Source organism: Nicotiana sylvestris, chromosome 3, assembly GCF_000393655.2.
Source record: "Nicotiana sylvestris chromosome 3, ASM39365v2, whole genome shotgun sequence".
Taxonomy (NCBI): domain Eukaryota; kingdom Viridiplantae; phylum Streptophyta; class Magnoliopsida; order Solanales; family Solanaceae; genus Nicotiana; species Nicotiana sylvestris.
Genome location: NC_091059.1, coordinates 172845627 through 172867554, shown reverse-complemented (window position 1 = coordinate 172867554; position 21928 = coordinate 172845627). Strand labels below are relative to the sequence as shown.

Here is a 21928-nt window from a genome sequence, read left to right as displayed (position 1 = left end):
GCAACTAATTTGTTTGGGATGCCGAAGCAACATATGATGTTTTTCCAGATGAACGTGATGACTTCTTGTTCACGTATTTGAGCGAACGCACCTGCTTCCACCCATTTGAAAAAATAGTCAGTTAAAACCAAAAGGAAGCATATCTTACCTCACCCTACTGGGAGGGGTCCGACGATATCTATCCCCCATTTTATAAACGGCCATGGAGAGGTGATGAAATGCAGGAGTTCCCCCGCCTGGTGTATCATAGGGGCGTATTTCTGGCATTGCTCACATTTCTTAATGTACTCCGCGACTTCTTTTTTCATAGTGGGCCAATAGTATCCTGCACGAATAAGGCACCTAACGAGGGCTCGGTTGCCGGTATGGGCGCCGTAGTGGCCTTCGTGTACCTCTTTGAGCACACGCCTTATCTGATTGGGTCTAAGGCATTTGGCTAACGGGCCGCCGAACGTCCTTTTTTAAAGGTCGTGGTTTATGAGGCTATATCTGACCGCTTATATTCAGAGCTTTTTGGCTTCTTTTTTATCTTGTGGGAGTGTTCCTTCCTGTAGATATGATATGATGCGATTACGCCAGTCTCAAGTTAAATTTATAGAATATACCTCGACTTGGTCTATTGATGAGTAGAGGAGGATGACCACGTTCTCCTTGGTGATGTTTTTAGTTGTCGCTGCCAGCTTGGCGAGACCGTTTGCTTTGATGTTTTGTTCTCGGGGTATTTGGTCGAATCGACATTCGTTGAATTCTGGCAGCAGTTTGTGGATTTCGGTCTAGTATTTCTTCAACCTTTGTTCCTTAATTTGGAAAGTCCCAGTAACTTGGTTCACAATGAGTTGAGAGTCGCAGCGGAGGATGACCCACCAAGCACCATACTTGAGAGCCAATTTTAACCCTACAATTACGGCCTCATACGCGGCCTCATTGTTAGTCATTTCAGGACATCGTACAGATTGACGAATTACTTCTCCCATTGGGACTTCGAGTACGAGTCCTAGTCCCGATCCCGATGTATTAGACGCGCCATCGGTGTAGAGGACTCAGAGGTCGGATTGCTCAGATGAAGTGCGAAGCGCTTCTTGCTTGACTTCGGGTAGTATTTCTGCGCTGAAATCGATGACGAAGTCGGCGAGCACTTGCGACTTTATTGCGGTTCGTGGTTGGTATGTAATATCGTGATCGCTTAGTTCTATGGCCCATTTGGCCAGCCGTCGGGTTTGTGTAGGATACTCCTGAGAGGAAAAGTTGTCACCACCTTTATGGGGTGACACTAAAAATATGGTCTAAGCTTTCGTGAAGCTACGACTAGCGCCAGAGCTAGTTTTTCAAGGTGGGGGTACCTTGTTTTAGCATCAATTAAGGTTTTACTGATATAGTAAAATGGAGATTGCGTACCTTGGCTTTACCGGACTAGAATTGCACTTACCGCGACTTCAGATACGGCTAGGTAGACTAGGAGGCACTTGCCTGGGTCTGCTTTGGCGAGTAAGGGTGGCGAAGACAAGTACGCTTTTAGTTTCCTCAGGACATCGATGCATTCTATATTCCACTGAATCCCGTTGTCCTTCCTTAATACATTAAAGAATTTATGGCACTTATCCGATGACCGTGAGATGAACCTCGACAAGGATGTTATCCGTCGCATCAATTTTTGTACCTGCTTTTTGCTGGTCAGTGTTTCGGGTATTCTTTCGATGGCCTTAATCTGTTCCGGGTTGACCTCGATGCCTCTTTGTGACACTAGGAAACTGAGGAACTTTCCCGAGCTTACGCCGAAGGGGCATTTTTTGAGGTTTAGTTTCATGTCGTACCATCCCAATATGTCGAAGGCTTCCTTTAGATGACCAATATGATCTTCTTTCCTCTTCGACTTAACCAGCATATCGTCGATGTAGACTTCCATTGTTTTACCAAGTTCGTTTTTGAACATTTTGGTGACCAATCTCTGATATGTCGCCCCCACATTCTTTAGTCCGAACGGCATCACTTTATAGCAGTATGTTCCCTGGTGAGTGATGAAAGTGATTTTCTCCTGGTCTTCTTCTTCCATGAGGATTTGATTGTAACCCGAATAGGCATCCAAGAAGCTTAGCAACTCGTGTCCTACTGTTGCATCGATGAGTTGGTCGATGTGCGGCAATAGAAAAGAATCTTTCAGACATGCTTTGTTTAGGTCCATGAAATCTACACACATCTGCCACTTTTCGTTTTTCTTTTTCACCATGACCACATTGGCGACCCATTGAGGATATTTCGATTCCCGGACGGAGCCATTTGCGAGCAGCTTATCGACCTCTTCGCTGACAGATTCGTTGATTGCGGCGTTTAACTTCCTTCTCATTTTCTACACCGGCGGGTATAGGGGGTCAACGTTTAACTTGTGGGTGGCGATATCTTTCGGGATGCCTGGCATATTTGCATGGGAGAAGGCAAACAGATCGGCATGGTTAGTCAAGAACTTATGAAATTTACCTGGTTCCGAGAGGTTGTGCCCGATATAAGCCTTTTTTGTGCTGTTGTTGCTGTCTTACAGGACAGGATCAAAATTTTCTATCATTGATTCGGATGCTTCCACGGTGTCGGGGTCCTTGATAACATCTGTCTGCACGTTTTGGTTCCCGACATTGCTGATTGCTATGCTTCCGCATTTGCTCCGTCGAGTTGTTGGGTGTGTGCGCAATCTTGGGCGACGCCATAACATTCTTGTGCAGTGCGTTGCTCCCCTCGAATGCTAAATATTCCCCATGGGGTAGGAAACTTGATCACTTGATAGATACTGGAAGGGACCGCTCACATGGCGTGTATCTATGGGCACCCCATGATGGAGTTGTAAGCTATTTCCTGGTTCATGACGTGAAATGTCGTTCCCAGGGTGACTCCTCCGGGTAGGACGGGTAGCACTATCTCTCCAGAAGTCCGTTCAACTACATTATTAAAACTTGTTAGCGTTATACAATGCGATATTATTTTATCTTCGAGTCTCATCTGCACGAGGACTCGAGGATGGATAATACATGCACCGCTCCCGTCATCTACCATTATTCTTTTTACATCAGTATCTGCGATACGTAAAGTGATAAAAAGAGCATTATAGTGAGGGAAAGACAAATCGTCGGCATCTGACTTATCGAAGATGATACTATCTTCGAGGTCATCATACCGTTCGTAGGTGATTGATTGCTTGAGTTTATCTGTGATGGTGAACTTGACATGATTGATCACTGCGTCGTCGCCCCCGCCGATGATCATCTGTATGGTGCGAGCGGGAGAAGTTGGTTTTGGAGGTCCTTGGGGTTGTTCATGTCCGCGGGCGAAGTTAGTCCGTCCTCGATCGCTTAGTAGCTCCTTCAGGTGGCCTTGGTTTAGCATTCATACTACTTCGTGTCGCAGTCCTATGCAATCTTCGGTTTTGTGACCCCTTTCTTGGTGAAATTCACAGAAAGCGCTTGACTTCTGAGTGCTAGGGTCTGACCTCATCTTTTGCAGCCATTGCACCTTTGGACCGAGTTTCTCTAGGGCATATACTATTTCTGAAGGAGAAACACAGAAATTGTGAGCGGATAGGAGTGGAGGCATACCTTTCTCATGTCGATATAGTGCCATATGTCAAGGAGGAGCATCCCTGCACCATGGTAGAGGCGGGGCAGACGTCCTGACGTAGGGTTGATGCCTTTCCCGACCAAAGCAGGACCCCAACTAATCTCTTCGACCGTCGTTGCGACGATCTCTCCTCGACCCATTTCTGTTTAATCTGTTCTGGAAGGATGCTACTGCCATTCCTTCTGACACATTTGGCAAGCTCATTCTCACCATGTTGAACCGAGCTAAGAAGTCTCTGAGTCCCTCGCTGTGCATCTGTCTTATGGAAAATATATCATTTACCCTAGCCTCTGCCTTTTAGGCTCCTACATGGACGGTGACGAATTTGTCCGCCATTTCCTCGAATGTTGCTATCGAGCGTGCTGGTAGTTGAGAGTACCATGTCAAGGCTCCCCCTATTAAGTTTTCGCCGAACCTTTTCAACAGCACCGATGGTACCTGCTCTTTTGAGAGATCGTTGCCTTTTACGGCTGTAACGTAGTGGATGATGTGGTCTTCTGGATCAGTAGTACCATCATATATCTTTAAGTAGGGTGGCATTTTAAAGGTCTTTGGAATGGTGTAGGGGGTCGCTTCTTCACTGTATGGTTGCTCGATGAATCGACCAACATCGCGTTTTGGCAGCAACTTTGGAGCGCCTGGTATTTTGTCAACTCTCTCTTGGTGTTCCTTCATTTGGTTACGGAGTGCCTTATTCTCATTTTCCATCTCCTCCATTTTCTTGAAAACGGCTGCAAGCGTATCATTTCCTGCTTTATTAGCAATATAAGTGTTACCTGTACGGAGGGCGTCTTACTCACCCTCGTTTATCGTAACATCTGCATGTGCCACATTCTATCATCCCTTTGGGCGGGTTTATCAAGGATGGTGTTCAGAGCACTGGTTATCCATTCTTCCAGCAGTCTTCTTACTACCAGTGGTGCCTCTCCTGTTGCAGATGTGGAGGCTTCCCTTTTGCGTGAAGCAGTCACGCTTCCGTGCGGGGGAGGTGAAGTGTCTCCCCCGGGTGTGATGTTTGGTATTTCATTCTCTTGATCTTCTCTGTTATCTTCGTTGATGGTGTCTAGGAGGTTGGTTGTGACGCCTACTATGGCTTTTTTCCTTGCATCTCCTTTCCCTGCCATTGTTGGTTTGTACCAAGCTCGGAAGAAGTGATTATCCCTTTCAGGAGTCTAGATGAAACTATAATCTTAGCTAAAGAAATCCCCACAGACGGCGTCAAATTGTTTGACCCAAAAGATATTGAAACATTTTTAATTAAATCAATTAAAGAAGATGAAGGGGTAAATCTCAGTCAAGTATAATAAATTCTAGAATGAGAGGCATAAGGGATGAACAAGGTATATAATGTTTATTGATCTCGTGGAACCGAATGATTAAGCGTCAAAAATGATAACCTAGAATGTAGAAAGATATTACAATGAGTGCTCTTCGTCAAAAATTCCCCCCTTCCACAAGGGTTTCTACTCACTATATATAAGGGACAATTCCCTCCCGAACCCTAAAAGACATGTCATACAGAATATTCGAAAGTATATTCCTATTGCCTCATGTTGGGCCTATACTACTGCAAAGATCGTGCGTCCTTTAACCGCTGTCGATCGTCACCGTCTTCAACGGCCACAAGACGTCGTGTCGTGAAGACCTCGTCTCGTGGCGTGCTCGACAGTAGCCGTGGTCGTCCAAATTTGGACCTATACAATACCTTCTTCAAATTGAAATGGAGGTAACACAACTTAACACCATAATCAAAGTTAGCAAAATGCAACTTGTGAAAAAAAAATTAAGTAGGTTATTTAGTAGTGGATATTTTGGAGTACTTTCTCTATGTTATCATTTTATGTACTAGACACTAGACATAACATCTAAATTAGAAAACTGAGAGTAACGCTATGCTATTAAACTTGTACAAAGGCCTACTTTCCTCATATTTCTTCCCACATTTCAATTAAACTTGCCAGAAAAGCACATGCATTCAAAGAAATTCCTGTCAGATTGTTTACTACGCACAAGAGAAGTAGGATTACTACTCCCTTTCACCTGCACCACATGCTCGTTCTTAATCTCTTTGCCTTCACTAACGACCTTAACTTGACAGAAATCTGGTGCATTCTTTTGAACATATTCTCCTACTCCATGTCCCTTCTTCACTCGTCTGAAACGAAAATAAACTCTTCAGTTCTTCAAATTCCAACTTATACATTTCAAATTGGACAAAAATATCAGATGTGAGTTAACGTAAAAGTATGTCTAATTACATGGTGGAAAGTGATCGCTTAGTTCCAATCACAAGGCTGGTAACGTTGACGACGGCGATTAGATCAAGTAATGTTTTGGCTGGTGATTTGCTCTCCACAAGTACAGTATCTACTGGTACCTGCATTGATTCCCAATTAATCCGTAAATGTCAACAAGAATCATCCTTTGATTTTGGCTAAATGGGAAATTTGCAGATAATGTTGAAATGCACCTACCTTGGCATCATTGCATAGGCGGATGTATTTTTCCAAGAGATTTTTCCTCCTGTTACTCTCTTGATTGATGTAGGCTTGCACCTGCTCTCTGCTCAATTGGCTTTTTGATAACTTTCCAACTTTCAAAGCAAAATTCAAATTGTTAACAAGTTGGTCAAAAAGTCCCCCCCCCCCCCCCCCCCCCCTTTTTTTTTTTGCTTTTTGATTTTTCCTCATTAATATTTCACCCTTCTTGCTAAAGTTTGTTCAAAAACCACGGAAATTTTAGTTGGAATACAAATGACGCAATGTGCAAACAATTTCTTTATCTCAACTAGCCTCTTATTGACAAAAGACCAGATACATTGTGACATAACCTATAGTCTCGTCGTTAGCTACTACAAGATCAGAAGCACCATACTTTTGGTTTGGCTCACCTCGATAGAAATTAAACAAATATACTCCATCGGTTCACCTTTATTGGTTCATTATTGACTTTGCACACCTTTAAGAAATAATAAATAAAGTGCATAATTTACCATGATACCCATATTAATTAGTGTATAGACTTAATAGATTTGGAAAATGATTTGTAATAAATAATTAATGCTAAGGGCAAAACATGAAAAATAAATTATTTTTCTCTTGATATGCAAAAGTGGACAAGTAAAATTGAAAATCTATTTTTAAAATATTGGACAAGTAAAAGTGAACGGGAGGAGTATGGAATAATTTTGGGAATAGATATTAATACTCTATGATTGCCAGGCATCTTCATGTGATCAGGATGCCGCAATCAATAACGTATGCAGAATTTTGCACAAATATTTTGACCTATTATCATAATCCGGCTTGTACATGGGTTTGAGTTTAGAGTTTTGAGACATTAATTATTACCTTAAATTGATTTTTTTTGTGTGTGTTATTTTTCAAGTGGCGTCACTCTAGTCACATAAGCAAGGAATAGAGCCAGAATATTAAATATCTTAATCATGTAACTAAAAAACTATTCGTATTCTCGGATTCCGAGAGTCTGCCGGAAATAACCTCTCTATCCTTTTCGGGGTAGGGGTAAGTTCTGTAAAGTAGCGTAGGTATGTTGTTCCTTTTCGGGGTAGGGGTAGGGGTAAGTTCCGAGAGTAGCGCAGGTATGTTGTTGCTTGATGTACTGATTATCCTAACTTAACATTCCCCTGATTTCTTCAATACATCATTCTGTAAAGCTGTAGTAAACTAGTAATCAAGGGAAAAAAGTAGTGAAGACACAGTATGAAAAAGTAACACAATTTTCCTATGTCTGCGCTACTGTTTTGGATGAAGCATCAAATTCACACTAAATTGACAAATGGAGTAACAATTACCTGGTGAAGGGATGTAGGTAATAGGAGGAAAAATATGGACAAGGCAAATGCGAATTCCTGGGGAGATGACATGATCAAGTGCCCATTGAAGAACATGCAAGTCATTTTTGCCAACAGCTACATAAACATCATTTGTTATTCCTCCACCATCTTTGTTACTTACTTCACTCTTGCTATCTTCTCCAATCTCTTCGATTTCCCAAGACATCTCTTTTCTAAATCTTGATGCTACTACTATTCAAGCAGTGAATTATACACCCCCATCTCTTCCGGTCCAAAAAGGGAAAAAAAAATGGCTTAGTGGGGACTGGAGGTAAATATTATGGACTTAAAAAAAGGGAGAAAATATGGAAGAAGGAAATAAATATTAAATGCTTACGGAATTGGCCGATTATGAGGCAAACAAACAAAGGTCGTCGCTATCGAAGACACAAAGTAAGGAAAAAGGTTTTGATTCTTTCTTTTGTCAACATTTGCAGGCTTTTGAATATGTCACATTCTATGTACGAACTGTGCCTTTTATATAAAAAGAAAATTTGCTTTTCTATTTCTCTAGTGTAACATGCTTCTCCTTGCTATTTTCTCTTTGGACCGACCTTAGACAGCGATTTAAGAGGCAATGGAAACGTCTAGTTTGTCTTGAATTGGAATTTAAGCTTTTTGCACGAGGTAAAGTGTTTTTGGACCATATCATGATGTGCTAAAAATGCAAACCAATGGCTAGTACTTACCGTCGATTGATTTTCCTTCCAATATGCCATATATCTTTTTCCCGTAAGATTCAGGAAAATATAATAGCATAGGCTTGTGAAAATCCACTAAAAATCATACTCCAATTTGTTATTATATATTCGTTCTTCGGACTATTAATTTGGTCACGTCTTGACGAGTAGACAGTTTAAAATCGTTAATATCTTGTGATAACCAGTACTACTGAAATTATTCGGAGGGGCTTTAGCCTTTAAGCTTAATTCATGTCTATGCTTGATTTGGCATCAACTACTAGTATTGATGAAATAATACAAAAACATCAGATAATATAGCTGATACTAGAGGTTTAATTAGCAAACTAATAAAATAAGACTTTTTTTTCCTTTGATCAGGTAAAAGTTTAAATTTCATTACTACATAGTGTCACACCTCCTTTTTGCGCGCCCGCCCTGAAGGGTTAAACGCGCGGGTGGAGTTTTTCCAATTTAAGTGACAATATTCGAAATGGGATTATTTATTTAATTCAGAGTCGCCACTTGGGAAAGGTTTGGCTTTTGGTGTCCCAAGTCACCGGTTTATCTTGAATCCCAAATCGAGGAAAATATTCGACTTTTTCAAATGAAGTCTGCGAACCAGAAATTCTAAGTAAGGAATTCTGTTGACCCGAGGGAAGGTGTTAGGCACCCTCGAATCCCGTGGTTCTAGCACGGTCGCTTAAATTGTTATAATGGCTAAATATCTGATTTAAATACAGGTTGTGACTTATGTGCTTTTATTAAGTTTAAACCGCTTTTATTATTATCATTTATTTTTATAGAATTGCAACGTCGTGAAAATGCATCTTGAACCACGTCACAATCAATGCACCCGTAGTTGTTAACACATCTCGACTCCGTTGAGATTTGGATTCGGGTCACATCAATGTGCACCCAAGTTTAAGAGTGTAATTCATTAAGGATGCCTAAGGGGTCTAGCGCGTTATTATTTGTAGAAGGCCATGAAATTTATTAAATGGCCCATCCTGAATTCTAGATAATTATCAAGGTTATTTATTGAGGGCCCCGCGATTTACATCTCATTTGGCGAGGCTCGTCTCATTATTTTAGAAGGAATATCCTAAAAGCGGCTACATTTCTAATACATTTGTCTCTAGGAAGATAAAGGAGAAAAATACCTAAACTTACTTATTTAAGCAACTAACCTACTAAGTCCCTATTATATATGATGAATCCAAACTTTTGCTTGATCGCCTAATTGGTTGTTTATGAGGTAAGAACTATTTCATGCTTCGCTTTTAAGGAGTGAACAAGTTCATTAATTTGCTAAGGGGATTGCGAGCAAACTAATATCGTACACCAAATTTGCATTAAGAAACGACCTTCCAGTTCGGATTGCAGAACTAGCCCATTTGGTCTTGATAAATGAGATTAGTTGTTTATTAGGAAAACCACTGTTGATTGAACTCAGAAAAAGTAGTCGCGTCATTTCGAAACGAGGAATCTATATTGAAGCTCATATCGAAACTATGTAGAGAACGAGTAGTCCAGTAGAAGGGTCAGCATACATTATTACCTTGTTAATGTAACGCTGCAAGAGAATTAGTTTGGGGGCACATCTTATCTTGGAGTCAAATAGAAACAAATGTAGCAAATTCGATGGCTCAGAGATCTAGGCAAAAATACATACATGTGCTTGCTATGATTCTATGTTTATTGTATCATAACTGAAACAAAGCTAACGATTGCATGCTTTAAAACACATCTGATTTATCAAGCCAATGCTATCTACTTGTTCATCTCAACTTAGAATACATGTTAATTTATACAGAATGTTTGCAGTTTTCAGTTAAACAAATACAGGCCCAACTAACATTCAACCTATTTTTAACACCAATGTTACAACATAAACAGATGTTCATTTCTTTATTTCTGCTTCAACTTCAAACTTTCAACAATACATGGTTCAGAGGTTGTGTACCTGGAAATATTTGACAATTGAAGAAGAGGGCAATCAGCAGAATAACAATGACAATCAAGTGCAGCAGCAATAACAGCACTAGCAGTAACAGCAGGACAAGATAGCAGCAGCAACAGGAAACAGAAGAGTAGCAGCCACAACTCTCAAAACAATTGGAGTGAGATCAGACACCCCAACTAAACCAAACTCTCGAGTAGAACAAGCAACAACCAAGCAGACTCAGTTGGGATAAATCAGTGTGGCACAAAACAGGTCCAGATTTAGTGAAATTAAAACAAAGGAAAGGAAGCAATTTCTAATTTTTGTCTGTCTGAGTTATCAGACAAAAAAAATTCTTTTCCAGTTTTCTGTTTTCCAAAAATTTGAACTCTCAGATGTTCCCTCTCAGTGTCTCTCCCTATCTATGTATGCTCTGTCTGTGTATCTCTATCAGCTCTCCCTTTTTCTTTTATATCCTCACAGTGTATGTCCTCCCTTTAATATCAGGTGGTATCCTTTTCTCTTTTACTCTCTTCTGTGTATCTCTTTCTCTCTCCCCCTATCAGATGTCCTCTATGTCTGTCCCCCCTCTATCTCTTAATGTGCCTCCCTTTTATAAGCCTCAACATCAAACCTTTTACAGCCTGTTAAATTAATCAGATACCCCTCCCATGTGCCCATTTCTTTTCAGTTTCCACTCAGCTATTTAAGTATTAATCCCATGACATTCCCTTGGCAGGCTTTAACTTTTCATTTTATTATCTAAAAGCAAGTATGGGCAGTAGAATATATCTGACAGCATATACTGTCAGATTGTTTAAAACTTAAAAGCTTCTTAATGCAGAAAAACAGGCTGTGCACAAGGCACATGAGGTGCACCAATGCACATGCTGTGCACGAGTGCACATGCCTTCCAATTCAGAATTTAAACATAAACAATCCTTTTTACATTGACTGATCCAAATCAACAGCTATAAGTAAACAAAACTGGTTCTGAATTGATTTCAACAGATGTTCAACAGAAGCAAATCGATTTACTATGCTCAGACAGTTGAAATTAATTGACGACACATGTCGACTCGACTATATTAGTATTAACATACACAATCGTAGCCAAAAATCAGACATTTAAACAGTATTGATACATGGTTCGCATTATACTGACTAAGCAGAAATACACTCGAGGAGTCAACTAGTCAGTCCAAACTCGAAAATCAGCTACTTGCACAAACAAATACATAATGCCTTATCAGAATAGGGGGGGAATTTAGACAAACAAACAGAGGTTCAGGCGAAGTGGTTGAAGCACAGTTGATAGAGGTCAAGGACATAAACAGCAAACGAACAGACCCTTACAACAATCAAACAAACCAAAACAACTAAGAAAAGAAAGAAAACTCACCTTAAACCGCAAAAAGATCAAAACCTTAACTCGGACTTGGTCAGGCCTTTCTTAAGGCTGAACGGACTTTAAACGAAGTGTTTCTCAGACGAGAAACACTTGGATTAAAGTCCATTAGACCTTAACCTCTTCGGTTCGAACGGATATGGACCAGTGACGAAGAACCCACAAATTCCAAAACTCAGATCTGGGATTCATGCTTCCCTGATCAGATTCGGACCAAACCAAGTATGGTTTGGTCACGAGGGGGGTCTGGGGAGTGTCTGGTATGAAACTGGGGTTGGTTGGGTTAGATCGAGTTTTGACTCGAATCTTCGAATGAAGATTCGAGGACCTGGGGGTGATTCGAACCATGGGGTTGGTAGATTTGGGTTCAGGATGGCATGGGGGTTCTATGGTGTTCAGGGGAAGGTCACCGGCATCCATGCCGCCGGCTTCCATGGCGGAAGTACGCAGGGGCGGCTAGGGTTTTAGGGCTGTTTGTTTGGGGAGACGAAGGCTGGGGTTTGGATAGGGGGGCAGGGTAGTGTTAGGAGTTTATATAGTTAGTGAGCAAATGGATCCTGGCCGTTGGATGAGATGAGAGGAAGGGCCAGGATCCTTTGACTATCAGGGAACGACGTCGTTTCAAGGGTAAAGGGTTAGGGTCGGTCCGGGTGAGACGGGTCGGTTTTGTTGATGGGTTATGGGGAATTGATCTTGGCCGTTGATCAATTTAAGATCAACGGCCCAGATCAACCTGTATCAAAACGACGTCGTTTGGATTCTCTGGGCATCAGGTGGTGTTGGACCGGGCAGGCCTGGATTTTGGGCTGAGTTTGTTGGGCCAATTTTAACAAATTGGCCCAAGTCCGGAAGGGGTCTTTTCTTTTCTTTCTTTTATTATTTTTTATTATTATTTTCATCTCTTTTCCTTATTTATTTTAAAAACAAAACTAAGCAAAAAAAATCAAAAATAAAAATTAAATACACACTCACTACAATTATTTGCACACACACTAAAAATATTTCGAAATAGGTAAAATCAAACAACATAAAATCACGGACGAAGATGCTTGTTTATGCTTTTCTATTTAAACCATGTTACGGTTCAGATTATGCATGACACGTACACATTTTTTTGAATTTTGTTTTAATAAAGTAAATAAATAAAAACGGGCCAAAGTCACTAATAAATCAACAAAGTGCCGCATGGAAATCCAAAATTGTACAACAGGACCAATTTTATTCTTTTGGAGTGACTGTCGCGCAAAACAAAAATCACGTGCTCACAGCTGCCCCTCTTTGTTCGGAAACATGAAGGGTTTTCGTGCAAAGATAAAGTGAGCGTGTATGAGCGATTTTTGCCTATAGACCACTCCGTATGAAGCATTTTTTGAAAGATCTGACCGAATCTTGCTTCAAAGATTTCCTACATATCCTGGGCTAAACAGGAATCAGGTCAATGTAGTTCGGGAAGTTTTGGTAGCTGGGACTACCATGGGATTGCAATGCTTGCTGCTACTGCTACTGCTGTTGTCACTGCTACGTTACTGGCCGCCTTATTACAACCAAACGAAAATTAGAAACTGAACTAACTACTTATACGTATGTCAACTGCTAGTTACAAGATTCCTATCTATGATTCTTTCACGACTTGATCTTGGGTCTTAGCTGATTCTGCTTGTAGACTCTGATCTGAATCTTGATGCTTGCGAGTTGCGGCGACTGGTTTAATCTCCGGGATACCGAATAAAATGTGACTGGCAGAGTTCGGGACCTTAGTCAAATGTAGGAGTCGATCTGCTTTTCCTTTACTCTGATATCTCGGGACATCTTCTTTTGTCTTTTTCTTCTTTTGAATCCAAACTGGAATTTATCTCGTGGGTCATTTCGATCCATGTGGCTCGAGGTCAGACCTGCGGGAGAAAACAAACAAACGAACGAAATTTTCTGCCCCAGTTTCACTAGGAAAATTTCGTTAATTATTCACCAGGAAGTTCATAAAATTGATGAAAGAGGATATGCATGCTCAGTTCAGGGTTGGAGTCCTAACACCGGCTAGCTGGGGAGAGGTTCGGTTTGGGGTTTAAAACCCTAATGCCGAACAAAGGAAGAATTCAGTTTAGGGTTCAAAACCCTAATGCTGGCTGGAAAAAGTTCAGCTTAGGGTTTAAAAACCCTAATGCTGACTAAAAAGAAAATTCAGTTTAGGGTTTAAAACCCTAATGCTGATTGCATGGAAAAGCTCAGTTTAGAGTTTAAAACTCTAATGTTGGCTGAAAAGAAAATTCAGTTTAGGGTTTAAAACCCTAATGCTGATTGCATGGAAAAGCTCAGTTTAGAGTTTAAAACTCTAATGCTGGCTGAAAGGAAAATTCAGTTTAGGGTTTAAAACCCTAACGCTGATTAAAAGAAAATTCAGTTTAGGGTTTAAAACCCTAATGCCTGATTGCATGGAAAAGCTCAGTTTAGAGTTTAAAACTCTAATGCTGGCTGAAAGGAAAATTCAGTTTAGGGTTTAAAACCCTAATGCTGATTGCATGGAAAAGCTCAGTTTAGAGTTTAAAACTCTAATGCTGGCTGAAAGGAAAATTCAGTTTAGGGTTTAAAACCCTAACGCTGATTAAAAGGAAAATTCAGTTTAGGGTTTAAAACCCTAATGCTGATTGCATGAAAAAGCTCAGTTTAGAGTTTAAAACTCTAATGCTGGCTGAAAGGAAAATTCAGTTTAGGGTTTAAAACCCTAATGCTGATTGCATGGAAAAGCTCAGTTTAGAGTTTAAAACTCTAATGCTGGCTGAAAGGAAAATTCAGTTTAGGGTTTAAAACCCTAATGCTGATTGCATGGAAAAGCTCAGTTTAGAGTTTAAAACTCTAATGCTGGCTGAAAGGAAAATTCAGTTTAGGGTTTAAAACCCTAATGCTGATTGCATGGAAAAGCTCAGTTTAGAGTTTAAAACTCTAATGCTGGCTGAAAGGAAAATTCAGTTTAGGGTTTAAAACCCTAATGCTGATTGCATGGAAAAGCTCAGTTTAGAGTTTAAAACTCTAATGCTGGCTGAAAGGAAAATTCAGTTTAGGGTTTAAAACCCTAATGCTGATTGCATGGAAAAGCTCAGTTTAGAGTTTAAAACTCTAATGCTGGCTGAAAGGAAAATTCAGTTTAGGGTTTAAAACCCTAATGCTGATTGCATGGAAAAGCTCAGTTTAGAGTTTAAAACTCTAATGCTGGCTGAAAGGAAAATTCAGTTTAGGGTTTAAAACCCTAATGCTGATTGCATGGAAAAGCTCAGTTTAGAGTTTAAAACTCTAATGCTGGCTGAAAGGAAAATTCAGTTTAGGGTTTAAAACCCTAATGCTGATTGCATGGAAAAGCTCAGTTTAGAGTTTAAAACTCTAATGCTGGCTGAAAGGAAAATTCAGTTTAGGGTTTAAAACCCTAACGCTGATTAAAAGAAAATTCAGTTTAGGGTTTAAAACCCTAATGCTGATTGCATGGAAAAGCTCAGTTTAGAGTTTAAAACTCTAATGCTGGTTGCATGGAAAAGCTCAGTTTAGAGTTTAAAACTCTAATGTTGGCTGAAAGGAAAATTCAGTTTAGGGTTTAAAACCCTAATGCTGATTGCATGGAAAAGCTCAGTTTAGAGTTTAAAACTCTAATGCTGGCTGAAAGGAAAATTCAGTTTAGGGTTTAAAACCCTAACGCTGATTAAAAGAAAATTCAGTTTAGGGTTTAAAACCCTAATGCTGATTGCATGGAAAAGCTCAGTTTAGAGTTTAAAACTCTAATGCTGGCTGAAAGGAAAATTCAGTTTAGGGTTTAAAACCCTAATGCTGATTAAAAGAAAATTCAGTTTAGGGTTTAAAACCCTAACGCTGATTAAAAGAAAATTCAGTTTAGGGTTTAAAACCCTAATGCTGATTGCATGGAAGAGCTCAGTTTAGAGTTTAAAACTCTAATGCTGGCTGAAAGGAAAATTCAGTTTAGGGTTTAAAACCCTAACGCTGATTAAAAGAAAATTCAGTTTAGGGTTTAAAACCCTAATGCTGATTAAAAGAAAATTCAGTTTAGGGTTTAAAACCCTAATGCTGATTAAAAGAAAATTCAGTTTAGGGTTTAAAACCCTAATGCTGATTGCATGGAAGAGCTCAGTTTAGAGTTTAAAACTCTAATGCTGGCTGAAAGGAAAATTCAGTTTAGGGTTTAAAACCCTAACGCTGATTAAAAGAAAATTCAGTTTAGGGTTTAAAACCCTAATGCTGATTGCATGGAAGAGCTCAGTTTAGATCATCTTTCTGAGTTTTCTTGTTTTAATAGAAAAATAAGAGGGAGTTTTGCGGGAACTTACCTTTTGAGTGAATTCCTTATTGCCAAAATGTTTCTTGTACCCGTGTACCTTCTTCTTTGGGCGACACCTGCTTCTTGCACGGTTGTCTTGGATTAATACCTGTTTCGACTTAAAGAACAATTGTTAGTTCGAAAATGACGGTCGGTTCGGTGACCTTGATCGTTCCCGGTTGCTTTGTTGCGTCTTCATTTCTGTTGTGAAGTCCCGCCATTGATTTGATTCATATGCCGAAACCTTTTAGACCGCTCAGGCTTGTGTTTCCAGATTCTGTGATGATTTGCCTCGTAAGGCTCTTTTTTTCTTTTCTCTTTTTTTTTTGTGTCCCGTTTTGCTTGGAGGTTCTCAACGGGGATTTTATTGGAGGTATTTTGTGGGGATTTGTACAAAAGGGAAGCTCTGTGGGGAATATTTACAAAGTGGATTCTTTGTGTGGATTTTTGTACAATGGGCATGCTGGGGATTTATTTCAAAGTGGGATTTCTAGGATTTGTTGGGGTAAGCTTGTTGGGGAATGTTTACAAAAGGACTCGCTGGGATGTGCTGGGGAGATTCCATTTTTTTTTTTTTATATTGAGGAGATTTTGTGGGAGATTGTACAAGACTCTGTTGGGATTTGTACAGGGGGAGACTCTGTGGGGATTTGTCCGAAGGTGGACTTGCTGGGGAAGATTTCAAGATTTCTCTCTTTTTCCTTTACTCCGGAACAACATCAAACGTCATGATTCATCATGCTTGGGTAATCATATCAACGAGATGAGGTGCTTTCCTTCATGAGACGGGATTCCGTGCAAACAAACCATGCCACCTACTCTTTCCGGTGTGTCCTGAACTCGGGGTTAAAATGCAAAAGGGATTCGAAAAGAAACAAAGCAGGGGAAAACAAATCAGAAAAGGAATACCCTTTTCGGGACGAGAAAGACTTATCTGAGGAAGATAACGCTGGCTTTAAATGACATGACATGCTCTTTGGACTGGACGTCCGACCTTCCATGAACTTGCGTTTTCCTGAACCAGAACAGATCTGTGATTCCAAAACCGGTGGAACTTTGCCGAGACCTTCTTGGGGTGGCGTCATTCCTTTTCGGCCAACAGCGCCCTTTGCGGGTTTTCACTGGCTGACCTCTCTCATTTCTCTTCCTGTCATCGCTTGATAGCACTCTTTGCGAGTTTTTACTAAACAAGCTCTCTCATTTTGGTTTCTCTACTCCCGTCGCCTCGTGGTGCCCGAAGGTTTTCACCGCCGAGACTCTCTCATTTTATTTCTCTCAACTCAGGGTGTGCCGGTTTCCATTTGTGATGCTTATTGGTTTCCCACTATCTTTGGTAATTGATTTGAAGGCTTGTACTTGGTAAAGAGAGGTAGCTGATACTAAACTTCTCAAGTGTCCGACATGCCCCGGTTTTCAATTTCAGGGTGGATGGGATTTTGTTGTTGGTGTGACTGAACCTCAGGGAGAGGCTGCCTACGTATCCTTTCGGAATCAAGTCAAACGTAGTTCAGGCCTCAACGCTGTTTTGTTTTTTTTTTTTTTTTTTTTTTTTTTTTAACGGCTCAAAAGTTGGTAGAGAGAATTGGGTAGTGTTTGGGGAGTAGTGGGGAATAAACACCTTCGCCCTTTTCAACGTGTCAGGACCACTTGGAGTATGATCTAGACGTAGTACCTCTTGACTGCATCTGCATTCACCGCTGTGTCAGGGTCATTTCCCTTCGATATCACCTAAATACAATGCTCCTCTTGGCAATATTTTCCTTACGATGTATGGGCCTTTCCAATTTGGGGCAAACTTTCCTTTTGCTTCTTCATGATGCGGCAGAATACGCCTCAGTACCAATTGTCCTACTTCGAAATTCCGAGGTCGGACTTTCTTGTTGTAAGCACGGGCCATCCTTCGTTGGTATAACTGTCCGTGACAAACTGCAGCCATCCGCTTTTCATCAATCAACGTCAATTGCTCCAGTCGAGTCTTAACCCACTCGCTGTCCTCGATTTCTGCTTCGACAATGATTCGAAGTGAAGGAATCTCTACCTCTGCCGGTATTACGGCCTCGGTCCCATAAACCAAAAGATAAGGAGTCGCTCCCACCGATGTGCGTACCGTAGTGCGGTACCCCAATAATGCAAAAGGTAACTGCTCATGCCACTGTCGGGAACTTTGTATTGTTTTCCTCAAAATCTTCTTGATGTTTTTATTTGCAGCTTCCACAGCACCATTGGCTTTTGGCCGATAAGGAGTGGAATTCCTGTGTGTTATCTTGAATTGCTCGCACACATCTCCCATCAAGTGACTGTTCAAGTTTGCTGCATTATCTGTAATGATAGTCGCAGGAATACCGAAGCGACAGATAAGATTTGAGTGTACAAAATCCACTACAGCTTTCTTGGTGACCGACTTGAGAGTGACAGCCTCTACCCATTTTGTGAAGTAATCGATGGCAACCAGTATAAACCTGTGTCCATTCGAAGCCTTTGGTTCAATTGGTCCAATGACGTCCATGCCCCAAGCGACAAATGGCCAAGGTGCGGACATGGGATGCAGTTCCGTGGGAGGTGCATGAATCAAATTACCGTGCACCTGACACTGATGACACTTCCGAACGAAACTAAAGCAATCCTTTTCCATGGTCATCCAGTAATAACCTGCTCGAAGGATTTTCTTTGCCAAGACATACCCGTTCATGTGAGGTCCACACACACCTGCGTGTACTTCGTGCATGATCTTTCTCGCTTCCTCGATATCGACACATCTTAAGAGATTGAGGTCCGGAGTCCTCTTATATAACAATTCACTGCTCAAAAAGAAACCACTTGCATGTCGCCTAATGGTCCTCTTTTGATCTCCAGTTGCATGCTCGGGGTATTCTTGTGTCTTCAGGAATTTCTTGATGTCATGGTACCAAGGCTGCGTATTTGATCCCGCCTCGATTACACTGCAGTAACCGTGTCTTTCCTTGATTTGGATTTCCAAAGGATCAACGTGGGCGTCGCCCGGGTAGGGTAGCATAGAAGCCAGAGTAGCAAGTGCATCTGCCAGTTCATTGCGACACCTCGGAATATACCTGAATTCTATTGAGGTAAAGCGCTTGCTGAGGTCCTCCACATGTTGTCGGTATGGGATAAGTTTAACATCCCGAGTTTCCCATTCGCCTTGAACTTGCCGGATGATCAGGTCAGAATCTCCCATAATCAGTAAGTCTTTGACATCCTGATCGATTGCCATATGTATGCCCATAATGCAGGCTTCATATTCAGCTGTATTATTTGTGCAGAAGAAACGAAGTCTAGCTGTGGCGGGATAATGCTGACCGGCAGGTGAGATCAAAATTGCCCCAATCCCTATACCCTTGGCGTTCACGGCTCCGTCAAAGAACATCTTCCAAACATGAGCTTCCTCTGAGATCACTTCTACGGTGTTTACCTCTTCATCTGGAAAGTAGGTATCCAATGGCTGGTATTCCTCATCGACCGGGTTTTCGGCCAAATGATCTGCTAACGCCTGGGCTTTCATTGCCGTGCGAGTGACATAAACTATGTCGAATTCCGTAAGCAAGATTTGCCATTTAGCCAGTCTCCCAGTAGGCATTGGTTTCTGAAATATATATTTCAAGGGATCCAACCTGCTTATGAGGAATGTAGTGTGGGCTTGGAGATAATGCCTCAGCTTTTGAGCAACCCATGTGAGAGCGCAGCATGTCTTTTCCAACAGAGTGTATTTGGCCTCGTAGCTGGTGAATTTCTTGCTCAGGTAGTAGATCGCCTGTTCCCTTTTCCCGGTCACATCGTGTTGCCCCAGGACGCAGCCAAAGGAGTTCTCCAAGACTGTCAGATACAAGAAAAGTGGCCTCCCTGGTTCGGGAGGGACCAAGACTGGGGGATTCGAAAGGTACTCTTTGACTTTATCAAAGGCTTCTTGACACTCCGTTGTCCACTTAATCGCCGCATCTTTTCTTAACAACTTGAATATGGGCTCACACGTGCTTGTCAGCTGGGCAATAAACCGACTGATGTAGTTCAGCCTGCCCAAAAGACTCATCACGTCTTTCTTCGTTCTTGGGGGAGGTAGATCTTTGATAGATTTTATCTTAGTCGGATCTAGCTCGATACCTCTCCTGCTTACGATGAAACCCAAAAGTTTACCTGACGGAACTCCGAAAGCGCATTTGGCTGGATTTAGCTTCAAGTCATACTTCCTTAGCCTCTCGAAGAATTTCCTCAAGTCTTGGATGTGATTATCCTGTGTCCTGGACTTGACTATTACATCGTCCACGTACACCTCTATTTCCTGATGCATCATGTCATGGAAAATGGCGGTCATGGCCCTCATGTAAGTAGCCCCAGCATTCTTTAAACCAAATGGCATGACCCGATAACAGTAGGTGCCCCAAGGCGTGGTGAAGGCAGTTTTCTCGGCATCCTCTTCATCCATCAATACCTGATGATACCCAGCGTAACAATCTACGAAAGACTGTATCTCGTGCTTGGCGCAATTATCAACGAGGATGTGGATGTTGGGCAGCGGGAAATTATCTTTAGGACTTGCTCTGTTCAGATCTCGGTAATCTACACATACCCGAGTTTTCCCGTCCTTTTTCGGTACTGGAACCACATTCGCCAACCATGTTGTATATTGGACTACCCGGATCACTCCTGTTTTCAGTTGCTTGGTGATCTCCTCTTTAATTTTGTCACTGACCTCGGTTTTGAACTTTCGTTGCTTTTGTTGAACCGGAGGACAATCAGGATGAATCGGCAATTTGTGAACCACTAGATCGACACCTAGTCCCGGCATGTCATCATATGACCAAGCAAACACGTCTTTAAATTCAAGAAGAAGTTGAATTATCGCCTCTCGCGTTTTCTTGTCCGTGTGAATGCTTATCTTGGTCTCCCGGATTTCTTCCGGGGTTCCTAAATTTACCGGTTCAGTGTCATTCAGATTTGGCTTAGGTTTATTCTCGAAATATTCCAACTCTCGGTTTATCTCCCTAAAAGCCTCTTCCGCATCATATTCTGGTTCTGGATTCATTAATTCGCAGTTAAATAGCTCATTGTGATCTGGGCGTGAAGTCTGCAAGCATGTCATATTTAAAGCCGCATTATTAGGACTGAAAAGGAAGATAAGAGGAAAAGTAATAAAATCAGAACGAAAGAAAGAATAGGAAAGCAATGATTGATTTTTTTTTATTTTCTTTGGAAGATTGGAAGACAACAACGTTTACAACTAGGAATTCAGAACAACAAATGAAAAGAAGAAAACGTTCAAGTTATGTCCCGGAGATAACTTGTGATACAGGAAAGGTGGCAGGACAGGTCTACCCGGACTTCCGTCTAGTTGGGAATGGCGTGATCTCCCAGTTTTGGAGCTTGGCGTTTGGCCCCATGTATATCATCTCAGCAGTGCTCGTGCCTTCGCCTGGTTGAACCATGTGGACCTCGTAGAGCATTTCCCTCATTGCCCCACATATTTCCTCGATTTCCTCAACTGTGAAGACCTCATCTTCTTCTTCTTCAGTGTACCTTGGCCTGACAAAAGTCGCATGTAAATCCGGCAGTGGTTGAGGCAACTTCCAGCCCTCATTTCTCCTTTTCTTTGCCCATTTTTCGTCTGCTGGAGTAGGTTTGAAACCTAGTCCAAAAGGTTTCTTGATGACTGGTAAAGTAATGGGTTCCGTCATTCCCTGAAGGGTTCGTCCAAGCCCCTTCCCTGGCCTAAATCCGTGTCGGATCATCTCTTTGGCCACCATAACCGAAGCGTTAGACAAGAAGGGCTGGGGGCAAGGTACTCCCTCTTCGTGCTGCTCTGCCAATACCACCTCGAAAGCTTGATAGACCGTATGCTCGCTCCCTTCTCTTGGTTCAAGATACGGGATAGATGGGTCCCGATAAATGGCATGTTCATCTTCTCCATGGACCACGATCTCTTGGTCTTCATACTCGAACTTCACCATCTGGTGAAGAGTAGAAGGCACGGCTCCTGCCGCATGGATCCAAGGCCTGCCAAGGAGGAAATTGTAAGATGTGTCCATGTCGATCACTTGGAAAGTGACTCGAAATTCGACTGGTCCTATGACCAGCAGCAGGTCTATTTCTCCCATGGTGTCTCTCTTGATACCAT

The 21928-nt window shown here is 41.6% G+C and overlaps 2 protein-coding genes across 2 annotated transcripts; both read right to left on the bottom strand.

Annotated features, from left to right (window-relative positions):
* Nucleotides 1–3897: 3897 nt before the first annotated feature.
* LOC104244612 (uncharacterized) lies at nucleotides 3898–4724 on the bottom strand. Its single transcript, XM_070170232.1, has 2 exons — nucleotides 4481–4724; nucleotides 3898–4349 (listed from the first exon to the last, which is right to left on the bottom strand). Exons 1-2 carry the CDS (start codon nucleotides 4722–4724, stop codon nucleotides 3898–3900), a joined length of 696 nt encoding a protein of 231 aa, XP_070026333.1.
* Nucleotides 4725–5369: 645 nt separating this feature from the next.
* Nucleotides 5370–7772, bottom strand: LOC104244610 (U-box domain-containing protein 52-like). Its single transcript, XM_009800067.2, has 4 exons — nucleotides 7415–7772; nucleotides 6075–6193; nucleotides 5859–5977; nucleotides 5370–5755 (listed from the first exon to the last, which is right to left on the bottom strand). The coding sequence occupies exons 1-4, from the start codon at nucleotides 7620–7622 to the stop codon at nucleotides 5545–5547; spliced, it is 657 nt and encodes a 218-aa protein (XP_009798369.1). The 5' UTR covers nucleotides 7623–7772; the 3' UTR covers nucleotides 5370–5544.
* Nucleotides 7773–21928: the final 14156 nt, after the last annotated feature.

Bases quoted from the DNA above. Each gene is read 5' to 3' on its own strand.
- LOC104244610 (XM_009800067.2), bottom strand. From the start codon at position 7,622: ATGTCTTGGGAAATCGAAGAGATTGGAGAAGATAGCAAGAGTGAAGTA. The intron at 6,194-7,414 runs GTAATTGTTACT...TTGCTTTGAAAG, and splicing joins TACCTACATCCCTTCACCAG to TTGGAAAGTTATCAAAAAGC. The intron at 5,756-5,858 runs GTAATTAGACAT...TTTTCGTTTCAG, and splicing joins AAGCGATCACTTTCCACCAT to ACGAGTGAAGAAGGGACATG.
- LOC104244612 (XM_070170232.1), bottom strand. From the start codon at position 4,724: ATGGCAGGGAAAGGAGATGCAAGGAAAAAAGCCATAGTAGGCGTCACA. The intron at 4,350-4,480 runs GTGCTCTGAACA...CTAATAAAGCAG, and splicing joins GCTGGAAGAATGGATAACCA to GAAATGATACGCTTGCAGCC.